Source organism: Protopterus annectens, chromosome 3.part1 (assembly GCF_019279795.1).
Source record: "Protopterus annectens isolate FY-2018-M chromosome 3.part1, PAN1.0, whole genome shotgun sequence".
Taxonomy (NCBI): domain Eukaryota; kingdom Metazoa; phylum Chordata; order Ceratodontiformes; family Protopteridae; genus Protopterus; species Protopterus annectens.
The window spans coordinates 444,343,354-444,366,422 of record NC_056732.1 but is presented as its reverse complement, the minus strand read 5'-3'; the positions used below and the strand labels follow the sequence as shown (position 1 = coordinate 444,366,422).

Sequence of the window (23,069 nt, the reverse complement as noted above, 5' to 3'; positions counted from 1 at the left end):
TGATATACTAAAACAATCAAAAGGATCTGTAAATAAGGCTAAGAGGAACCAGGGATCATCCTTTCTAATTTTTGCCATGTCATAGACAAAAGAATACCTTCACTGTGACTTGCTGCTGTACTGAGCAAACAATGATTATGGCCATGTTCTTCTGAATAATAAATATTAAAATCCACATGCTGATACACTTCCAGAAGAGTTGGATAAAGCATGGGCTTTGAATCTGCAATTTCAAGAAATGACAGAGGAGGTAACGCAAGTCAGTCAGTTCTTTTACTTCTTTGAGAATTCAAATTGCTGAGAAAGTGATACGGCTTGTTTATAGCTCACTACCAGAAGAGGAACAGCTTCCTGAAAGTGGAACAATTTTGTTGCTCCTTGTTTGTTTAGATACCACATAATAAAATAGCTGTCTGAATGGATGAAGAGAGACCCTGGAAGAAGTTCTGCATCCAAAGCCTTAATGGTCAAGAAGGCATCCTTCTGCTGAAACTGGATAATGTGCAGCTCCCTTTCCTGGGAGGAGGGGGGACTACATAATCTTCAGCCATCTGGGAGACAAGGTGAGATCCATTCAGTGCAAGAGAAGCATCTAACAAAATAATCTGTGATGGGATCAGTTGTGGAAAGGTAAGGCCATCCAACAGGTTTATGGTGAATGTCTACTACTACAGACACTAGGAACTGGTCCATGAGGGGTTGGCAGGTCTGAAGTTACTTGACATTTCAAAGCCCACAGCAACAATCTGACCTTCAGGGATGCAAAAGCACCTGGGAAAACTGCAAAACTTTTCAGGACCAGAAGATACAACACAGTCTGTGCCTAGACTCTACAGGGTGATCTCACAGCTATAATCTCCAGGACAATATCCAGGATAATATCCAAGGGTCATAAGGACTGACACTGGAGAATGTCCATCTCCATGCTTAAAAAGGCAATCCTCAACAGGAATATGACAAAACTTTACCTGATATGTGGTAACCTCCCAAACATTTGAAAGACAGTGCTAACATCATGGAGTCCCTAGAGAGAGCACCAAAAAAAACTAGGTGCCTGAGTAAGGGAAAATAATTTTTTTTTCTCATGCAAGGCTTTGCCCACTAGGGCCAACAGTAGTAAAGCTTCTGAACACTGAAGAAAGCCTAAATGGCAAAACTTTCTACTAGAAGTGATATGCAACCAAAGCAAGCCAGATAAATTCATGTGTTGCTCCCAAACACTGATGTGTCAAAATGCCAAAAGGCATCCCTTACATTCAGTGACACCATCCATGCACTCTGAAGGAAGCAAGGCTATCACAGCCCCTGCAGGATGACCATTCAAGACCTGAACATACTGGATGAAGTCAATGATGTCCAAAATGAGATGGAATTCATCTGCCCCCACTGAGACTAGGACAAGATGAGAGTAAAACCTCTTCCTCTTTTCCAAAAAATGTGGAAGCCTCTAAGGCTTCTTTTAGCACAGGAATCTGGACCGGTTCCAAAAGCTTTTAGGAGGTGGGCTGACTTGGTAGTGTAGCTCTTTATAAGGTAGTACTACAATGCTCCAAGACATGTGTGAGTGTGACACCACTTCCTGAACCGTCTGGACCTTTGTAATGGTTCTCCAAGCAGAGGCAGACCTGGAAACTGACCTCCCCAGCCAGTCCCACACATTATTTAGGACTGTGCTGTGATCATAATCTCAGGTAGTTCAGCTAAAAAAAGTAGGAACAAGACTGAGTGTTTTTTCCATGCTCTCTTCACCTGGCAAGGAAGCTTCTTACTCTTCTGGGGGTGGAAGTGAGGCCTTATTTTCTTCATCAACTAGTTCCGGAGAGTGCTGATGAAAAAGCCTTTCTCCCTAAAAATGGGCAACCAAGATCTTGTTCATGAGCTCTTCCTTAAAGGAGGACATCTTCAGCTACATCATCCTGCAACAGAATGCGGCTAAGCTTGTGTGGCCTTAGCCAACGTATCCACACAAAGTTATAGCATACTATATGGCATCCCACACTAGAAGCAGCAGGCAGGGTTTTGACAAGTTCCTCCTTGAGCCCAGACTAAGGAATATCCTCAAGCATTTCCAGACTTTTTTTTTTATTTTATCAAATGGCACCAGAACTTGGACAGATAAGTCAAACAGTCAGGTGCCATAAGCTCAACATGATAGAGTACACTCTCTCAACACATGTATCTAGAAGCAAAAAGCAAGGTGGTAAAGTGCTGCAGTCTCCGAGACTTATGCAGGACAAAACAGATCATACAGTAGTTAGTAAAAGATGCTTAGGAAGGGGCTCTACCAACTCAAGTGGGGGCTGGAAGAGGGCACCCAGCTTTTTAGGTGCCAAAGGATCATTACCTCAGTGCCTCCAGGCTGCCTGGTGACCATCCTTAATGTCTGGCACCACACGCTCCTCAAGCATCTTTCCTATTAATAATGCAAGGTACTTCTGAAGGGATGAGACATGACACTTGAAGTCTTGTCAAAACAAGATGCATCTACAAGGGAAGCAGATAGTGTGGTGGACTCCTCATCCATCTCTGAGACAATGGACTCTGGGTCTTCTGACTCTACATAGGCAGCACATATGCAACTGATATATGCCCATGGAGGGTCTATATCAGAACATCGAACAATTAAAATCGCAATCGCTCTAAAGAGCAAAAATGCCGGACCTCAAACTCGTTATTACACCCCCTGCTAAATATATATTCCAACTCCAACATCGCACTACAGTGAGGAAAAGGCAAATATTCCGATCTTCACTGTACTATGATCTCAAAAAGAACACTTCGAGGTCTGGCATTTTCACTCTTTAGAGCATTCGTGATTTTAATCATTTGATTTTCTGATATAGACCCTGCCATGGACTGGGTGAAAGAATCCAGTGCATAACTACAGACCCTAGGAAGCATGATTTGGGAAAAGGTCTACTGTGGCAGACTAGACTCCCTAAGGGTATGATCTCACAACTACATTTCAAGCTCTCATTCGATATAAAACTTTACAGCCATAAATAAGCCCTAGAGTGGTTCAACCCAAAAGATGCTCTTCAATCATGACTGTCTAGTCAAAGTGAACTCAGGGAAAGGTTCCAAGAGGGAAGTTATTTGCCTCAGAATTCCAAGCAGTTGTGACAGAATCCCTCAAAGTATCATTCACTAACATAGGTTAGTTTACTTCTGGCTCAAGTCAGTCATCTGCTGGGGGTGGGGTGGGGGGTGGAAGTCTTGTGTGTATGTGCACGCGTGTGTGTATGTGTGCGCGTGAGTGTGTCTTCTCTACTTCTTGGTCTTTAGCAGAAATGAAGTTCCTGCATGGATTTGAGGCCTTAATATCCCAAGCAGAAACTTGAGGGCTGGGCCTAAAATCAGACTAAGCTCCTGAATGTCTAGGTCACAACCTGCTTCAGTGCCTATTCCATAGAAAAATGCTCTGACCTATGTTTGAAGCTGCATAGTGGACCTTCCTGCCAATTTGTGCTTTACAGCTACCATCTTGCTTTGGTCACAACAGAGCATGTATAGGAAAAGAAGTGAAGATTTCCCCAAGAATGGATTTTTCAAGTTTTTTGTCAGAACCTGAAAGGCTGAGAAGATGAATTACCCCAACAATTGGAAGGATATTCAGTTTTTGATCAGAACTTTCATTTACAGTGTCAAGAAATGAGAAGCACAATCACTGCCTACAAAGCCTCCTCCAAGGTATTTTTTTACTGCCACCAAAGGAGACAAAAAATCCTTGGGAAAAGTTTTGGGATTAAAAAAAAATCCTACCTAAAGAAGTCTGGTGGTCCTGTTTTTTCTTACCCTGTAAACCACTGAGCGAAGAGTAGCCACTGTAGGACTCTCATTATGTACATGTGCTACAGGTACTAGAGTTATAGTAGCTGCCATGGTGCCTAAGACCTTTAGAACAAATTTTGCCTGGACTTTCTTTCTCAAGAGTAAGATGGACACTTGATGCCGCAGTGTCTGTACTCTGTCATGAGGCAGTTTTGCTAACATGTTTGCTGCTTTTAACTCTGCTCCTATGAATGTAATATGATTTGATAGCAACAAGGCATATTTTTCCAAATTTATGGTAATGCCCAGTTCCAAGCATAAATGAATGGTGGTGTCCCTTGCTTTGGTTAGTAGATGCTTGGTGGTGGCGGTCAGGAGCCAGTCGTCTAAGTATGGAAACACCTGGATTCCTAGACTCCTCAGGTGAGCCCTGACTACTGCCATGCAGAAAAGAGAGTATAGACTGCAGTGTCACCATCCAGAGCTTTGATTTGTTTACGGACTTGTTCAGCCTGCTGAGATCCAAGATGGGTCTCGAGTTCCCTGTTTTCTTTGGAACTAAAAAAAACCTTGAGTAAGCTCTGGATCTGATTTGGTCTGCAGGGACTTCTTGGATGACTCTTTTTCTTAGCAACCTTTGTATCTCCAGGGTTGCTTGATCCCTTTGACAGGATGGAATGTCTGGGACTGATCTTGTCTGTGGGGGTGGGGTGGAGAAGGGTATGCTGTATCTCTTGGATATTACTGACTGTACCCATTTGTCTTGAGTGATGTTTAATGGGCACAGTGATAGTCTACCCCTGACTGCCTCCAGAGGTGGACAGGCATGCCTCCTTTCAGGAAGGGTCTGCAAGAGAACGTCTCTCTGTCACCCTGATTTTGTGGACCCCCTCTGCCGCGAGGTCAGCATTTTTCATTATTTCCCCCTCTCCCTCTGGGGGAAGACTCACCGCGTGCATCTGGCAAAGCTCTTTTGGGATTTATGGAACCACATTTTCCCACCCTTCTGGTCTTTGTGATAAGGCCTGGTAGGGAGGGGAAAAACGTTCTCCCATGACAGATAGAGTTTTGCCTTCTTGTTGGCACCTGGTCAGAGACTCTCTAACTTTCGCCAGAACAAGGACATGCCATCAAAAGGGGCATTAGTGAAGGAAGACTTGAAGGGTTCAACGAACTCGCAAAGGAGCATCCAGGAATGCCTCCTCAGAGCGATTCCTGCACCAGCTGCCCTACTCGCACCATCAGCTGCATAAGAAATGAGATGCATAGAGGAGTTGACTACTGAATTTAAGGTAGCAGGCTGGGCAGTCACCTTGTCTGGAACCCTTCCAGCTGTGGAACCTTGGAGGATTAGGAGAGCCCTCTGAAGTCTGATAAAATGGGTCAAATAGTTCAGCGATCTGAGTGTAAAAGCCACTGACGAGAACGTACGCTTCTCATACCTGTCTGTCTTTCAAGATTCCTTATTTGGCAGATGGACAGATGAAGAAGTCTCAGTTAACTCCTTTTTGGTGGCTGCCGCCACCACCACAGAATCTATTGGGACACCTTTGATTAAGAAGTCTTTGTCCGATGGTGCAGTTATAAATTTGTTGGGCCTTCTCTCGGAACAGGTTCCATGGATTCTGGAGAGTCCCATGCCTTTTGACTAACAATGTTGAGAAGCTGGTCGAAGGGCAGAGACACCCAAGAGGTGGAGGGTCAAGAATGAAATGCCTCCAGGTATACGGGATCATCTTCAGAAAGGGTAATGGTCTTCCAGCTCCCTCTGCTTCAGGATCTCTAGGATGTCTGAGAAGGAGACATCCTCAAAGGGTGACCATGGGGGACCCTTCTGAATCATCTAAGTCCGTATCTGAAGTGACAGACTCCTCAGGGGAGTCTAGATGTTTCCTCTTACATGTTCTCTTTCGAGGGACCTCCCTGGAGGGGTCCTCTGGGGAGGTTTCAGAAGAGACTAACTCACCCAATGGGCCATCCTGGGGCATCAGTTCACTACGCTTTGGGGGTGGGGGGCATGATACAGAGGCAGATACAGGCACTTTTGGGGGAAGAGTGCTTGGATCTGAGAGTGGAGTCATCAGGGGTGACATCACACTCCTCATCACCTCAAAGGCACCACGACCCAGCCTCAAGGGAGCCTCCGGCTCTGAAGAGCCAGGAAACTCCTCCCGTATCAAGGAGGTGGGCTCCGAGACCGATGCAGGTGCTGAACTCACCCACGCCGATGCCCCATGAGGCATATTTGGATCCGACAAGGGTCCGATCCGACTCTCCTCCCAAGACCTGACGGGGGAGTGTCGTCTCCCAGACCCTTCAACAGAAGATGGTACCAAAGAGGTCAGAACAGAAGTCAGGACCGAAAACCCTGGTGTGAGTCTCAGACCCAATGGTTCCACCACAAACACATCCAAGCACTCCGGCTCCTAAATCACTCGGGTCAGAGGAGGAATAGAAGAAGGGGTTGTAGCAGTTGTTGGTTTCAATTCCTTTTGGGCTGGACTCGAAAGGATCTTGGCCATAGCCGGAGTCCAAAGCAACCTCCTGACCACCTGCTCCATGTCATCATCTGACAGACTCCTGGAGGATCGAGAGGACGGGGCCAAGGATTTGACACTACCAGCCACCGACTGTAAAACAGGTGACTGAGGAACTGAGGAGACCAGCTCCATATATGGCTCCTAGTCAGTTCAGACAAAACTGGTGGATCTGAAGGAGTAGTCTTCTTGGGCCCGAAAGCCTTCTGGTCAGAAGTCATATTCTTAGGTAGCTTTTTTGCTGGCTCAGAAGCAGGAGTCAAAGAAGAAGCTCTTTTGGTTTACTTGTCAGACTTTGGGGATTGAGATGATTTGGAGGAGGTCTGATTCCCCTTCTAGTGCCTCAACAAATGGAACTTTAAGCAATCCCCTGAGTATAAGTTTATTTTTACATTCCTGCAAGACCCTAGAACTAAACCCATGACAGATGGAACATGAGTCTTGAAGGTGTACTGCACCTAAACAGTAGAAACAACTAGTGTGGCGGTTGGTGAAAGATACATTTTGAGAACAGGAATCACACTTTTTGAAGCCTGACTGCTTCATTTGTTTTCCTTCCTTGGACATAGTGATAAACAACAACAACAAAACACTGCCAAGGAAACTAGATTAATGATAATAATAATAAGGCTACCAAAACTATCAAAACTATGAAATACACCACTCTATAAAAGGTAAATATAAATCTGCTACTCTACTTTTTTTTTTTTTTTTTTTTTTTTACAGTCAGACTGGGAAGAGAAAAGGGGCTAGAGGAAAGGTCTCTAACTAATACGACAACCTCCTCTAGCCAGAGGAGACATCTCTAACTTAAACGACAAAACCTCTTAGGAAGGGGAAAGGATGTAGAAAAAGGGAGCCCTCTAGTTTAAATGTGCTAAAGAAGGAAGAAAGAAAGACAAACTCTCAACTCAAATGGGTTCGTTAAGGATAAAATAAAGTTTTAGAGAACGGGATAGGGAGTTGTAGGCCTAATGAATACTATGGCCAGCCACAACAAAATGCAACCAGTGTAAAACTTAGGAATTCACCATAAGCTGAGACCTAAATACACTGCAATTAACAAAAACAACAATATTTATACAAAATATTTAGAAATAACAGAATAATATTCAAAAAGTATTTCACTTAGCCTGAGCCTAGTGAGAAGCACCCAATCTAGTTTAGCGGCAAACAAGATCTGGTTTATCTTCCCTAAGCATGATAGGATAGGGTATAGCTTCGAGCCAGTGGAAGCTCTTGAGCTTCAGTAATAGGCCGAGTTGGAACAGATGCTCGGTTCCAAATCCAACCAGCAAGAATGAAGGCGAGATAGGACAACATAACATTCTAGGATTTAACTCTTCATTAGGTAGGCTTATACAAAGACTTTTTGGAAAAAACATTTCTTCTAGCTGTTCTTCTGTGGAAAGGACTACACAAAAATGTTCTGACAATGTTCCTGATTACTGGGGCTAAGCACCCTCAGAATTATCATGTTAACAGGCACTGGCTACTACCATACATCAATAAACATGATATGTAATGCAGTCATTACACTATGGGAACATTTCCACCCCAAATGTGCAAGCACATCATCTCCCTTTCTTTAAACTTGGGATTCTGAGCAATCTACCTGGTCTTCACTGAAAGTCACACAATAACTCGGTCAAACACCCTTACTTTACATGACAGAAGACTCTACTCTGCTACTTTTCATCATACTGGCTGAACCTTCCAAAAACCTAGCTAGCTCCAAAACTGAACCTCCAGCAACACAAATACTCTGCTTCTGCCAGGCCCAGTGATGTAGAAGCAAACAACTTTTCTCAGGTTTTGCAAGACTGAAAGTCAATTCTGCAATCATGACATAAACTAAGCCACTAACTCAAAGTAGTTATTAAGCAGATTCCTACAGGGCAAGGCATACAGCTAGGAAGTTAGTGAGCTACCAAACTGTCAACAAAGTGGAAGAGACTACATGGATGATGAGGCGGCAGTTTGGGATGTCAGTGCACAATGGTGTAGGACACTGGGAGAGGTAAAACACTGATTGGAAAAGTATCCCTTACAGCTGGAAGAAGACACCTCTTGTGCATGTATCCTGTAAAAGAAAGCACAGAGTAGCCAAAAAACCACACAGTTTCCAAATACTAATTGTCACTCAAATAAATGTTTTAGATTTTTTTTCCATGTTCAATTTGCAGCAAAATTAATTAATGGAACTCGCAACAAAAGGCTGATGTTATGATCAAGGCAATGAGTTACGAACAGAGTAATCTTACTTCATGCAATGGCAGTAACAGAAAAAGTTCATCTTATTTGCTCATTATACACCTTTTATGGCCCTGTACCTGCTGTTTATCAAATCTCCCTCAAATGGACTCAGCCCATTTGTTTCCCCATACCAGTACAGTATTGCAGTGAGGACTTCTCATGTCTCTTCTCACTAGTAGTCCAACATCTAAGGACAATTCAACAGTCCCTAAACTCACCTAGCGATAGTGATTTGAGCAACTCCATCACCTCATGGAGTTCCTACAAATATATGCTTCTTTGCACATGCTGAAAAGATCAATACAATCAGCTTGGTAGCTGCAGCCCTTACCCTCCTCAATTTGGCTCCATACTCATGCAAGTATCAGCTTACACTGCATCAGTAGGGCCAGCCAGACAGGAACCACCATATAGCCCCCAGGGATGGGTGTGTCATATGTCACTCGCTACCATCCTCCCCTTCCAAACTTGGCCAGTCTTCGAGCTGCTATTCATCAGAGTTAGTCTCTACTTCATCCCTCTGCATCACACAGCCAGACTCTTTCAAGGAAAACTGATCATTAAAAAATGAAACTTCACTTAAAAAAAGCATTTTTGCAGAAGACTTTGCCACCCCTATTACTTGTATACACTAACTCAAGACCAGGACTGCTGTATCTTAAGGAACGGAAAAATCTATGAAGTACTCCAATGTTGGTCTTTAAACAAACAGAAATCACACATGCATAGTATTATTGCTAATCAAAAATGTCACATTTAAGCCTGGCAATCAATATAACACTGCACAGACAATGAAGGCCAAATAAGGGAGCCGAGAAGTGCCAAATAAATAGAAGGGTCAAAGCTGTGAGCTAGCAACATACCACAGGCTGTGCAGACTGCACAACAAGAAAAACAGTTTACGTTCAACTTTATACTAAAAGGCACAAAACGTCTGACACATGCTGAAAGGAACTCAGGAATTCTGCTCTGAAAACTCCAAATGGTAACTGAATGTTCTGACAAACACTTTCTGAAAAACTTCTAAAGAAGTCTTCTTACTCCTTTGACACTGACAATCTTATGATCATCACAGTCAACAACATGCAACAAACACAGAAGAATACACTAGTATATACCTTGCAGGACCTCCAGTCAGAGTGGCATCAATAACATGTTCATTATCAATTCGAAACATGTACACACCACGGTTCTGGGGGGAAAAATACAAAAACAATGATTATAAACAGTCTACCACATGTTTCATTAACAATGCACAGATTCACTTCAGTTAAAATTGTGGTGGTCAAACAGCAAATCATTACAGACAGAACGGTAAGCAAATACAAGCTGACAGCAATAAGAACTCCAAATTCAAATAAGTATCAGTCAGGAACAGAAAGACAACAATGAAGTTTTTTAACAACACATCTGCATTCTCAAAATGCACTGCAGGTGTTTCTACCTTGTTCCATCTCCTTTGTTAGCTGATGCATTTCTAGCTTATCTTGTACATATCACACACCTAAGGATGACATGAAAGTGTAGAACTGCTTCTTTAGTAAGGGAAAACTACTTTCAATGTTCTCGGGTCAGTGAACTGGTGGAAAGGTAGAATGTAATGCAGGCTGTTGACCATCATTATTCTGCTTTCTTTTAGAGTGTTATATGTTATTTGTTTTTATATTCACAGTAAGAAATCAGCTTCCCTTACTGTGTAGCTGACAGTACAGCCTTTAGACTTTCATCTTCAGCGAAGGGTAAAGAAAGAGAGACCCCACCATTATCAGCATTTCCCCTACAAGAGGATATCATTGATCCTGAATCCTTCATACCTTTCCAACATCACTTGTGAAAACAGATTTTTCCACAAATGCAAATTATGTTAGGCAAAGTGATTCACTAGGGTCTATATTAGATCACCGAACACTTAAAAAAAGCAAACGGTGATTGATCGAACTTATGTAAGCAAAAGCTTAAAATATCAAAGCAACAGAAACCCGAATGTTTTCCTAGTGAAAGAATTCGGTTGTCCGTTTCTGTTGCTTCGGTATTTTCAGTGCTGTGGTGGAAAGTTACGGGTCGGGATCAGGTAAGTGTGCGATTGTGTGGATGTGAGTGTTAGGGTGGGTTAGGTGAGTTAGGGTTAGGGCGCGGGTTAGGTATGTGCGCAATTGTGTGGACGTGAGGGTTAGGGCGGGTTAGGTGAGTTAGGGTTAGGGAGCGGGTGAGGTGAGTGTGCAATAGTGACGGACCTTAGAGTTAGGGTTTGGGTTAAGGTAAGTGGATAGTTAGTGTTGTGTGTATGGTTTAGTGTAGGGTTAGGTGTCAGATTTTAGGTGCATGTGTGTGGATTGCTGTTTGTTTGGTGTGCTTGTGTTGTGTGCATGTGTTTTGGAACAGCAATTTTTTCCCTGGGAAAAAAATCGCTGTTCTGACAGTTCGAGATTGTAAGCTTTCGCTTACATAGGGTCGATTAATCACCGTTCGCTTTTTTAAGCGTTCGGTGATCTAATATAGACCCGATTCACTATCCTCCTTTAAATGAATTAGATGACTGAATGGGTACCCACAAATTTACTTAAGGATCAACTGGTATGGCCCTCCTTGATAAAGGAGGTTCAGCCTGAGAGAGGGTGCTGGCAAGGTGTGAATGGTCATAAGACTCAGTGGCCTTGGAAAAATTAATCTATAAGTACTCACTATTTTAGATGATCTATGATCTGTAAAATGGATACCCTCTACAGGAGATGATTGCTTAGATGTCCCTGCTGGATATGCCCTGTGTAGCAAAATGTTATGTTATGCTTAGGAGGTAGGGGAGTCTGCATACAGATGAAAGAAAATACTACAGTTCTTCAACAAACAGCAACTGCTGTGGCTGCACACTACTGTTTGGTGAACATCCTGACATCATATGCCATATTATGATGACAAGGCCAGGCTCTACACCATTTAGTTCAACCTCCACCCACTAAGCAAGCACAATATGTAAGAAGGAAACACAAAACAGCAAGCAAAAATATAAACTTGCATAATTTTTCAACTTAGAAAGAATTCATTAAGACTTCCAAGATGGCGAGACACTGAGCAGCAGAGTGATTAGAGTTCTCTGAGTGGGAAAGTTAATAAAGTCATAAAAGGCCAGTGAACATTACCAGCCTTAATAAGACTCAGCTATTGGCTAGTAATAACATTGTCCGGAAGTCAACAAGAAAGAAATATGGAGAAAGAAGGATAAAATCAATCATTATAGGAGAAGAAATATCTCTGGCTGGGAAGAACACTGCAGCTGTTCAGCAAAATACAGTTCAAGAAATGGCTATTGTACATGAGATGACCGCCAACAGTTTATGTGAAGAAATAAATCATATGCACTTAGCAGTGTTTAAAATGAGTGAGAGTCTGGAGGAGTACATGAAGTCAAATGTCAAAAGGCTGAAAAAAATAGAATCAACTTTAAGCAGCTATTCAGATGAGCTCATACAACTGCAGAAATTAAAGGCTGAAATAAAGGAAAGACTGACTGAACACAAGGCTTTGCAAGAAGAAATAAAAAAAAAGTTAGAAGACAGCATGCAGAGAAAACCTGAGATTTTTTCATGTACCAGGAGAAAAAAAAAAAAAAGGAAAAAAACAGACTAGGTGCAAATAAGCAAGTGGACTCGCATTCCATATCACAATTTAATTGAGGGGCATACTATATGAATGCTCCAGATCTGGCCATGAGAAAGCAGGTAAGAGCTACACAAGTAAAGATGCAATCACACCAACAGAAGCAGTTGCTCGACTAAACTGTTGCAGAAGGGAAAATAATTACAAATAAAAATTAGAGACACCATAGTGCTTGTGGAAAATGATTATTTGCTACACACCATAAAGAAGAGAAGTAAATTCACCCTGACAATTAGGGGATGACAAAAGGCAAGTGTGAGATGTCAAGGAAAATTCCACCTTAGAATTCAAAAACTTTTTTTTTCATTGTATCTTTGTTTTCTGAGTTATTTTAATGCCTCAAAATCACTCCAAGTGCTTCTTTTACAATTTTAATGTTTCCCTCAAAATGGCGGATGATGGGGCCTGTCTTGGTAACACAATCTTGTTTTCTTGTTTTCATTCCTTCTTCCCACAATACATTTCAAGTTCTCTCTATATGTGTTTTGCCAGACATAAGGAAGTGGTGTTTTCTCATGCCATTAAGATAGAATGGCAGGACTGTGAAGCGCTATCATGTAAACACACCTTCTGTAACAGAGCTACTTCTATTTTTCCCTGACTGAGCCTCATTCATGTGTCTGTCAGACCTTGTTCTATACTGTAAATAGCTGTTAGCTACTTCCAGCAAAAGAAAGTAGGTAAATAGCAGGCTTTTCTAAAGGAATTATTTTCTAGTTGTAAAAGAACTGACAGACCTTTCCCCCACACACTCTTGCTGAGGTTTGAAAACTCTCACTGCAGTAAATGTTCCTTGGTGTACATTTACAGGTGACAAACAGTAGGACTCCAAACTAAGTCTGTCTGTACTTCCCAATACCTTCAGTGGGAAGTCTTTTCTCTCTCATGAATGATGCAGAATTAAAATGTGTTTTGCTAGTTCCTTAATTATTTCCATCATGTTCATCCCCTTTTTCCTATTTCATATTTATTTACACTTTGGTAATCAGGAAAGTGAACTGGTCCCAGGAGTCTCTTCAGCCACAACTCAGCCTGTACTGGCAAAGATAAGTAATAAATGCATGTAGCAATACAAAGAAAAAAATACTAACAAAGACATTGACAAAGACAGCATATGCAGCACACAGCCAATGTGTGACAGTGAATAAGTAAAATATTAAGCAACATTTACTAGAATGTATACATTAATAATTCTTAACTCTACTGTGGCAAGTTTATTACAAATAAACTGTATGAACCCGTACTGCACTCACATATATATATTTACATATGTATATCTATATATATATATATATATATATATATATATTTATTTATATATATATATACATATCTTCATCAGCCCCCTTTATCCCATTTTTCTACATGGGGTTGGGGTATCGTGTTAACTGTCACCAACTTTCTTGATTCAGTGCCACACTCCTGCAAACTTTCTTGATTCAGTGCCACACTCCTGCCTTTTTCAACACTCATGCCTGACTGTCGCAGCACTTCTTTCACACAATCCAGCCACCTCTTTGCTGGATGTCCTCGCTTCCTCTTACCTTCTTTCTGTTTGTCCCAAATCTTCCTCACCAGATTGTCTTCTGCGTTTCTACACATGCCCAAACCATCTTTTTTGCAATTGGAGTTACTTTGGCTTCTGAGCTTATGTCCTCATTTCATCTGTCCCACACTGTGCATCCTGTCACCTTTCTCAGGCACTTAATTTCCATCACCTCTTGTTTCTTCAACTGTTCTGCCTTAATTGCCCCGGTTTCTGTATTATACAGTAGTACTGGTCGCACCACTGTAGTACACCTTACTTTTCAGCTTCTTTGGCATTCTTCTGTCATAGACTACACATGATACTCTATGCCAGTTGGCTGCAGCCCCTCTGATTCTAGCTCTGACCTCTTCATTCAGACTACCTTTTTCCTCAACTATACCTCCCAGATACTTGAAGCTGTTTACCTGTTCCACTATCTTCCCTTCTATCTCTATTGTCAGCTTCTTCTGATTTCCCCAATTTGCTGCCATTACCACTGTCTTATCTGTGCTTAGTTTCATCCCATGTGACTTCAGATTTGCATTCCATTCTCCTATCCTTTGCTGAAGTTCTAGCTCAGAGTCTGCCTATACTGCCATATCATCTGCATACAGCAGCTTTTTTGATCAGTCCCCTCCAACCTGTTTGCTAATGTAGTCCATCACCAGTATGAACAGCAGTGGGTTCAGAGATGAACCCTAATGTACACCCACAGGGAACCCCTCTGTGAGACTGAACATTGTCCGTACTTGAGTCATTGGGTTCCTGTACATACCCTGCACTAATTCTACTAATGTTTCTGGAACTTCAAACCATTACAGTACTGCCCAGATCAGCTTTCTTGGGAACTTGTCATATGCTTTCTCCAAGTCTAGGAATGCCCAGTTGGACTCTCTCCTCACCTCTAACTTCTTCTTAAGTATCTGTCTCAATGCAAACATCAGGTCAGTTGTGCTGCATCCTGTTCTGAATCCAAACTGCTCATCTCCCATCTTACATTCTACTACTGTGCGTATCTATTTATCAATCACTCTCTCCAGAACTTTCATGCAATGTGATAGGAGTTTGATGCCTCTGTACTGCCCACAGTTGTGGATATACCCTTTGTTCTTGAACACTGGCATGAGTATGCTTATTCTCCAATCATCTGGGATACTCCTTTCTCTCCACACTATTAGTACCCTCAGGAGCCATTTCTCCCCTATCTCACCCATCATCTTTATCATATCTGCTGTGACCTCATATGAGCCTGCTGCTTTCCCTGACTTCACCTTCATTAGTGCTGTTCTTACTTCTTCTAGGGTGGGCTCCTCTTCTTCTCTCATTGTAGGCTGTTTCTGTGGCAGTACAGCTTCTTTGGAGTTTTCTTCATTCAGAAGCTGCTGGAATTTCTCCTTCCATCTGACTTTGATGTCCTCTGGGCTGGTGAGCAGGTTGTTGCTGACATCTTTATGAAGGGTGTCTGACTATCTTCTTTATCTTTCTGTCTTTGCTTTGCAATCTGATATAGTTGCTTTGTGCCCCTTACTGAGTCACTTTCCAGAGGTTGGTACAGTGCCTCTGATGCCCTATACTTTGCTATTGCAATTTCTTTCTTAGCTTCTTTGTTAGCCAACCAGTAGTCCTTCCTAGCCTGGTCAGTATTTTCTGTATCCCACTTCTTCCTGCACTCCTTTTTTCTTTTGATGATTTCCTGGACTTCTGCATTCCACCACCAGCTTTCCTTATGTACCTTATTTCCATACCTGGCTCAGCCACATATCTTTTCTGTAGTCCTAACACATGCTGTTTTTAGGCACTGCCATTCTTCTTCAACTCCACCTATTTCCTCCTCTTCTTGGGGTGCTAGAGCCCTGAAAAATTCCTTGAACTTTTGTACTGTTTCTCCAGTCAACTTCCAGGTCTTCGGCCTGGTCTCTGTTGACTTTAGAGCCTTCTCTGACACTGCTTGCAGGTGATTGTGGCAACTAGTGGTTTATGCTGTGGGCAGATTGTTTCACTGGGGATGACTTTGCAATCATGGATTCTGCTCCAGTGCCTTTTCCTTACTAGGAGGAAGTCTACCCGAGTTGCATGTTGACTACTCTTGTATGTGATCTTGTGACTCGCTCTCTTTCTGAACAATGTGTTGGCTACTATCAAGCCATTTCCCAGCCAGAAGTCTAGAATGGCTTCTCCTTCTTTATTCCTGTTGCCCCACCCATGTGGACCACGGCAGTCCTCATATCCTGTTGGGTCTGTCCCAATATGTGCAGTCAAGTCACCCATTATCAATACCAATTCATGTTGTTCTGCTTTACCTAGTAGGTCCTGCAACTGGTGTCTGAATGCACTTTTTTCCTCACTATCACAACCCTGCTGTGGGGCATAGGCTGAGATTATGAACAATGCCCTATCATTACACTGGAGTCTGACTGCCATGAGTCTGTCATTAATTCGGATGATATGCCTTATTGCCTTCTGAAGCCTCTCTCTCACCACAATTCCTACACCATTTCTAGCCTGCCCTCCAAGAGTAGCAGAATCTAGATCCCAAGCCAAGTGACTTTGCTGCACTGCCCTTCCATCCTGTCTCCTGGATACATAGGATGTCCAGCCTCCTCCGAATCATGTCATCCACTTCCACGCTGCGTCCTGTCAGTGAACCTACATTAAGTGTAACAATTCTCAGTTCATGTTTGGCAGGTTGGTTGGTTTTACGTCCAGATTTTACTCAACAGAGCTATCCCAGACTGGGAAACTAAACACCGGCCAGCCAGTAGCTTACTGACCCAGGGCTGCTGGGCTTTATGGCGGGCACACACTGGCCAAAAGGGACACATATACCTCTCTCACTGTTGGCACAGGTCCCTGGCATGGGTCAGAGTAGGCCAGGTCCTCAATCCACTTATCACCGGTAACTACCCATGCCCATTTTTTGGCGACATTAGTCAACATGACCAAATCACCTAGAGCTGTGATCTGTATTCTCCAATCTTTGTGGATACTGCACACCACAGTGCACAAGGCATAAAACACCTTTTTATGAACAGTATCAGTGCACCTAGTTGATAGGGTTGCCACCCGTCTCTCTTTCTGCAGTTCTGGGCCTGTGTGTGTGTGTGTGTTTGTGGGGGGGGGGGTGGTTGGAAAAGGTAAATGCATTGATATTTTACAAGGAAAATATTTTCTGATTTTCCTCTAAATGTAACAGAAATCTTTGATACTACATTTAAGTTATCTTAACATATAACTTATTATAAATAACCATCATTCAAAGCTTAGCATTTCAATACTGTTACTGAATATGTAAATTTGTCAGAAGAGTTGACAATTGCCCTTAAACCCCTGACTGATCTAATTGCTTTTTGTTATGAAAGGGGAGTGTTAAGTTCTCCTCCTCTCTGCAGTAAAAACAGTGGAAAACAGTTCCAAAGCTGTCTTGTTTTTATATCAGCTGCTGTGTTCCTGACATTAGCAGGATTAATTGCACATCTAAGATTGATAGCAGTACCTGACAGGGTAAACTACACATTTAACTGTGTCTATGACATGCCATGCAGGAGGAGACAAATTCCTCTGCAGAGTATGTGAGGAGTTGAGCTTAAAAAAAAAAAAAAAAAAGTGGGCTTTTACTTCCTTTGACTCCAGTGCAAGGAAATAAAGTTTTAAAAATCACAAGTGGGTTTCTGGTACCTACACAGTACTGGAACCATAGTGTAAGGAGAAAAGAAACCTAATGCATCCAAGATTGTCCAAGTGCAACTAACTCTGGGCAAGAGCAATCCAAATTGTAGCTTGCTACACATCCCCCACCATGCCCCAGGATTCCCACTCCTCATTTCTTGATACATTGGAAAATATTAGGGTACAACCTAACACCCTAATAATGGGTAATTTCAACTACCTCACCATTAAGTGGGAAAACTACTCGTGTACCAACTCTTTTGCTCAACGTTTTCTGGAATTCATAAATGCCAACACCTTGGATCAACTTATCTACACCCCCACCAGGGGCAGCAATATCCTAGACATGGTCATTACCAACATGGGCGACCAGTATTCTACACCCGAGGTTAATTCCTCGTTGATCAGATCCGACCACAAGCTAATCACCCTAGACAGCAACATCCTGCCCCCCCCCCCAATTAGGGGAAACCACCGTAAAAAATTTCTCCATAGCCAACTTCACGCTTCTTAAGACAGAAGTGGCAAACTTCACGACACCCATGCAGACAGACACTAGACGTACGACTGCGGAATCCTACACAAATGCACTTTATAAGCACTTACACGAGCGCAAGGATCGTGCTACCCCTAACAGAACCAAGTTGCTATCCTCTAAAAAAAGGAAACCAATCTTGTGGTCCCCTGCCATAAACAAACTCTACAATAGAAGAAAGAAACTGCTGCAAAAAAAAGAGTAAAATCAGATGATTGGAGGAACACCCTGGTCAGCCTCAGTAAGAAGTTGAGATCCCCTCATAAAATCCTCCAAAGCTAGTTACGAAAACAAAATCGCCACTGTTTCTAAAGACAACCACAAAGCATTCTACAGCTATGTCAAGAATCTCAATGGCAACACTCAGATCTGCTCTGAGTTACAGCACAATGGCACTAAATATATAGAACCAACTGATATTGCCAACATCCTGGCAGATAGGTTCAGTGTTAACTTAGGTTCAGTGTTAACTTTACCCCCCTCTCACCCCCTAAATGGCCCATCTCTATACCGGAAGAATGCAAAGTTCCTGTAATTACGACTGCACAGGTAAAAAACACACTCTCCAAAGCCAAGAACACAGCATACATGGTACCTGACAACATCCCAGGCTGCATTCTACATGACCTACAGAATGAACTGGCACCCCACGTAAGTACCATGTTCAGTCACTCAGGCTTTGTGCCCATTGAATGGTGCACAGAGACGGTTACCCACTCCACAAAGGGGGCTCCACCACGGACCCCGGGAACTACCGCCCCATTAGGCTGATGAGCCTGGTCTGCAAGGCCATGGAACATATCATCATGGAACTTATAAACAAAGACACTGATAATCACCAAACTCTGGACCCCACCCAGTTCGAGTTTGTAAAAGGCAGATCATGTCTCCTAAACCTGACAGACTTCTCTGAAGCAGTCACCAAAGCCATATATGAGGGTAAGGTGGTTCACACAGCCTATCTAGATCTCGCCAAGGCTTTCGACACCATCCCCCACTCTGGAATTATAGGTAAACTCACTAAACTAGGTATAAATCCCTGTGTCACAAGATGGGTAGCCAACTGGCTCACTGACAAAACCCACACTGTGAAAGTCACAGACTCCAAATCTGACTTCAGACCAGTGACAAGTGGAGTACCACAGGGTTCAGTCCTGGGTCCTCTCCTGTTTGGTATCTACTTCTCTGAAGTACAGGTTAACACAGAAGGTCTTTGGCTAACGAAGTTCGCAGATGACTGCAAACTAGGAGCCATAATCGAAATTCCTAGTGATGTGGACATCCTACAAAAGGGCCTCACTGAGACAGATTCCTGGTGTCAAAGCCATGGCCTCAAGCTCAATGCCAAAAAGTGCATTGTCATCCCTTTTGGTAAAAACTCTGTACCCATGAAATTCCACATAGGTGGTAGTCTACTTAACACCGAAAGTGTGATAAGAGACCTTGGGACACAGGTGGACAGTAGTCTCTCCTTTGATAATCACATTGCCACAGTAGTCAGGAAATCCTTCTACGTGGCACACCTCATCACAAAAGGTTTCTCATCCAGGAAAAAAGAGGTAATTGTTCCCCTCTACTCATCACTCATTAGACCCATTATAGACTACAATGCCCCTTTTGGTATGTACCTCACAAGACAACTACAATAACTGGAAAGGCAGCAGAAATATCTCTCAAAGAGGATTACCAGCCTCAAACAGATGCCCTACGCTGACCGTCTCAAAAAACTCCAGCTTTACTCTGTCACATATTGCCTGCTCAGAGGCGATCTCAGCCTGACACACAAAGCTATGTCAAACCCAGAGCTGTTGGACATGCCCCACTTAAAGAAATCCCAGTCCCTCTGAGCTACATGCTCTAGGAACCTAAACCTTGTTACCACAATAAACAGAACATGCTGAAGGGATAGATTTTTGTTCCAGAGACTTCCCAGAATCTGGAACAAACTACCTATCTATAGCAAACAAAGCTTCTCATTAGCACTCTTCAAGAAAAATCTTGATGATTGGATGGGAAATAGGAAATTCACCCCGGGGATCACTTCTGTGGCTCTGCTCGACAGGGGCACAGGAAAATAATTTTCTTGGGTGGCAAAAGCCAGGGTACCTTTTTGGCTAAGCTTATATAGGCCCTAGGGCCAATAGCCTAATACCTACCTATGAACCTAAGGTTTGAGTTAAACTGTAGGAGAGAGCGGAGTTTTCCTTTAAGTTCTTATCCATTTTTTAGAGAAGCAACTAGAGCATAACAAATCTCCAGTTAGGTTGTTAGATTTGTATACATTTTAGTAGAGGTTTGTCTGCAGGATGTAGTGTTCTGTTTGGGGTGTAGAGTTGAATGATAACATTCTAAACTTGGGCATTCTTTAGGGTGACTGATTATTTTATGGGTTATAGCTAGCTGAGAGAGAGTGAGAGCATGGGGGGAGCTCTAGCTAGTTTATTCACCTGACTGCAATGAAGCGATGAGCTCTATATGGTTGATTTGCTGTCAATTTAGACACCTTATTGTAGCATTATTTAAGCTTTCTCATTTTGGTACAACCAATATTTGACAGTACAGGACAGGCATACAGCAACGTTGGAAGTAGACATGCTGTAACAATATTTATTTCTGCTGTGTCTGTGAGTAAGGATTCAATCTGTAAAGTGATACAAGTATCTTACAGTTGCTTGCAAGACACATGAACAGTTACAGCTAGCATAATAGTTAAGGTCTTCACATCCTATGCAGATGGTATTGTACTCAGTCCTGACCTTAGGCCAATGCCTGTTCTCTTTGAGTTGCTGTGGGGCTCCCCCCACCTCCTAAAAACAAGCTGAGTGTTTCCACCTCAAAACTCACCAAAGAATGGAGTTGTGGGCAGCAGCATAGACTCTAGATGGTGCTCTATAGGGGGCAGAGTTCTACACACCAACAGCTTTGGGCATCAACTGTGATGTGTAGTATCCTCTATTAAGGAGAACACGAACCACTGATTTAGTCATGCCAGGGATAGCCACTCAAGGGTGTAAAAATTGGCTCTGGATAATTCAGTTGTGTTGACTAATGTCGCCAAAAATGGGCATGGGTATTTGCTGGTGATAAGCAGGCTGAGGACCTGGCCCACTTCGACCTACGCCAGGGACCCATGCTAATGGAGGGAGGAGTATATGTGCCCCTATTGACCAGTATGCACCCAACATAAAGCCCAGTGGCCCTGGGTCAATAAGCTACTGGCCAGCTGGTGTCCAGTTGTCAGCTAGGGTTACCTGGGATAGCTCTGTTGAGTGAAGGTTGAATGTAAAACCAATCAACCTGCCAATCATGAACTAAAGATTGCTATACTCAGTGTAGGTTTACTGACAGAACGCAGCCTGGAAGTCAATGAGGTGATGGTAAGAAAGAGGCCGGAGATCCTCTGTATCCAGGAGACAAGATGGAAAGGCAGTACAGCAACATCACTTTTATTTTAATTTGTCCTTTGGTTCATAGGTTTATAGGTAGATACTAGGCTATCTGCCCTAGGGCATTTATAAGCCTAGCAAGAGTGTATTTGGCTTCCGTCTTCCTATTAGATTAGCCTACTGAGCCTCTGTAAAGTAGGTCACAGAAGGTACCCATTTAAGACTAGTTTACTGTGCCTCTGTCTAGCAGGGACACAGAAGAGATCCCAGGGGTGAATTTGCGATTTCCCATCCACGCGTCCAGATTTCGCTTGAAGAGGGTCAGCGAGGGGCTATGTCTAACATGAATTGGGATTCTATTCCAGAGTGAGGGGAGCCTCTGGGAAATTAATCTGTCCCTCCAGCATGTCCTATTTATTTTTGTGCTGAGGTTTAAGTCCCAGGAACGTGTAGCTCTAAGGGACTTGGACTTTTTGAGGTGGAGCATGTCCATTAATTCTGGGTTTGACATGGCTTTGTATGTCAGGCATAGATCGCCTCCGAGTAGGCGGTAAGCAACTGAGTAGAGCTGGAGTTTCTTTAGTCGAGCTGCATAGGACATCTGTTTGTAGCCTATGATCCTCTTGGTGAGGTACTTTTGGGGCCTCTCCAGTTGCTGCAGGTGTCGGGTAAGGTACATCCCAAAAGGGGCACTGTATTCAATTATGGGCCTGATGAGTGACGAGTAGAGGGGCACAATGACCTCTCTTGATCTAGATGCGAACCCTTTCATGATAAGGTGGGCTATATAGAAGGTCTTTCTAACCACTTTGGCAATGTGATTATCAAAGGAGAGATTACTATCTACGTTGGTCCCCAAATCTCTAATTACTTCTTCTGTACTTAATGGATTACCACCTATGTGGTAATTTGTGGGCACCTTGTTTTTTCCAAAGGGGATGACTATGCACTTTTTAGCATTTAGCTTGAGGCCGTGGCTCTAGCACCAAGCATCCGTCTCGGTGAGACCCTTTTGGAGGATGCTTGTGTCAGCTGGAGCTTTGATTATGGCCCCCAGTTTGCAGTCATCTGCGAACTTTGTCAGCCATAATCCCCCCGTGTTAGCCTGAATCTCAGAGAAGTATATACCGAACAAGAGAGGTCCCAGAACTGAGCCCTGTGGGACGCCACTTGTAACTGGTTTGGATTTGGACATGGCACCTGCGATAATGACCATGTGGGTTCTATCTCTGAGCCAGTTTGCAACCCATCTTGTGATATAGGGGTTGATATTTAAGTTGGTAAGCTTATTTATGATGTCCAAGTGGGGTATTGTGTCGAAGGCTTTTGCGAGGTCCAGGTAGGCTGTGTGGACTACCTTGCCCTCATCTATGGCTTTGGTAACTGTTTCAAAGAAATCAACTAGGTTTAAGAGGCAAGATCTGCCCTTAACAAAGCCGAATTGGGTAGGGTCCAGTGTCTGGAGGCTCCCAATGTCTTTGTTTATGAATTCCATGATAATACACTCCATAGCTTTACAGACCAGACTAGTCAGGTTTATGGGGCGATAGTTCCCGGGGTCCGTTGTGGCACAACCTTTGTGGAGTGGGACCACTGTAGCTGTATGCCATTCTTTGGGTACATATCCTGTAGTAAGGCTAAGTTTGAACAGTGACTTAATGTGAGGGTTCAGTTCTTCTTGGAGCTCGTGTAAGACACAGCCTTGGACACCGTTCGGTCCCATAGATGCTGTGTTG

At 43.1% G+C, this 23,069-nt stretch overlaps 1 protein-coding gene across 1 annotated transcript in view; it reads right to left on the bottom strand.

Annotated features, from left to right (window-relative positions):
* The window catches only part of KMT2C (lysine methyltransferase 2C), a gene marked incomplete in the record, with an annotated part of 4,117,755 nt that overhangs the window by 130,907 nt on the left and 3,963,779 nt on the right, over positions 1-23,069 (bottom strand). Inside the window, 1 exon segment of the mRNA XM_044066891.1 lies at positions 9,683-9,756. Within this exon segment, the coding sequence (XP_043922826.1) occupies positions 9,683-9,756 (74 nt within the window).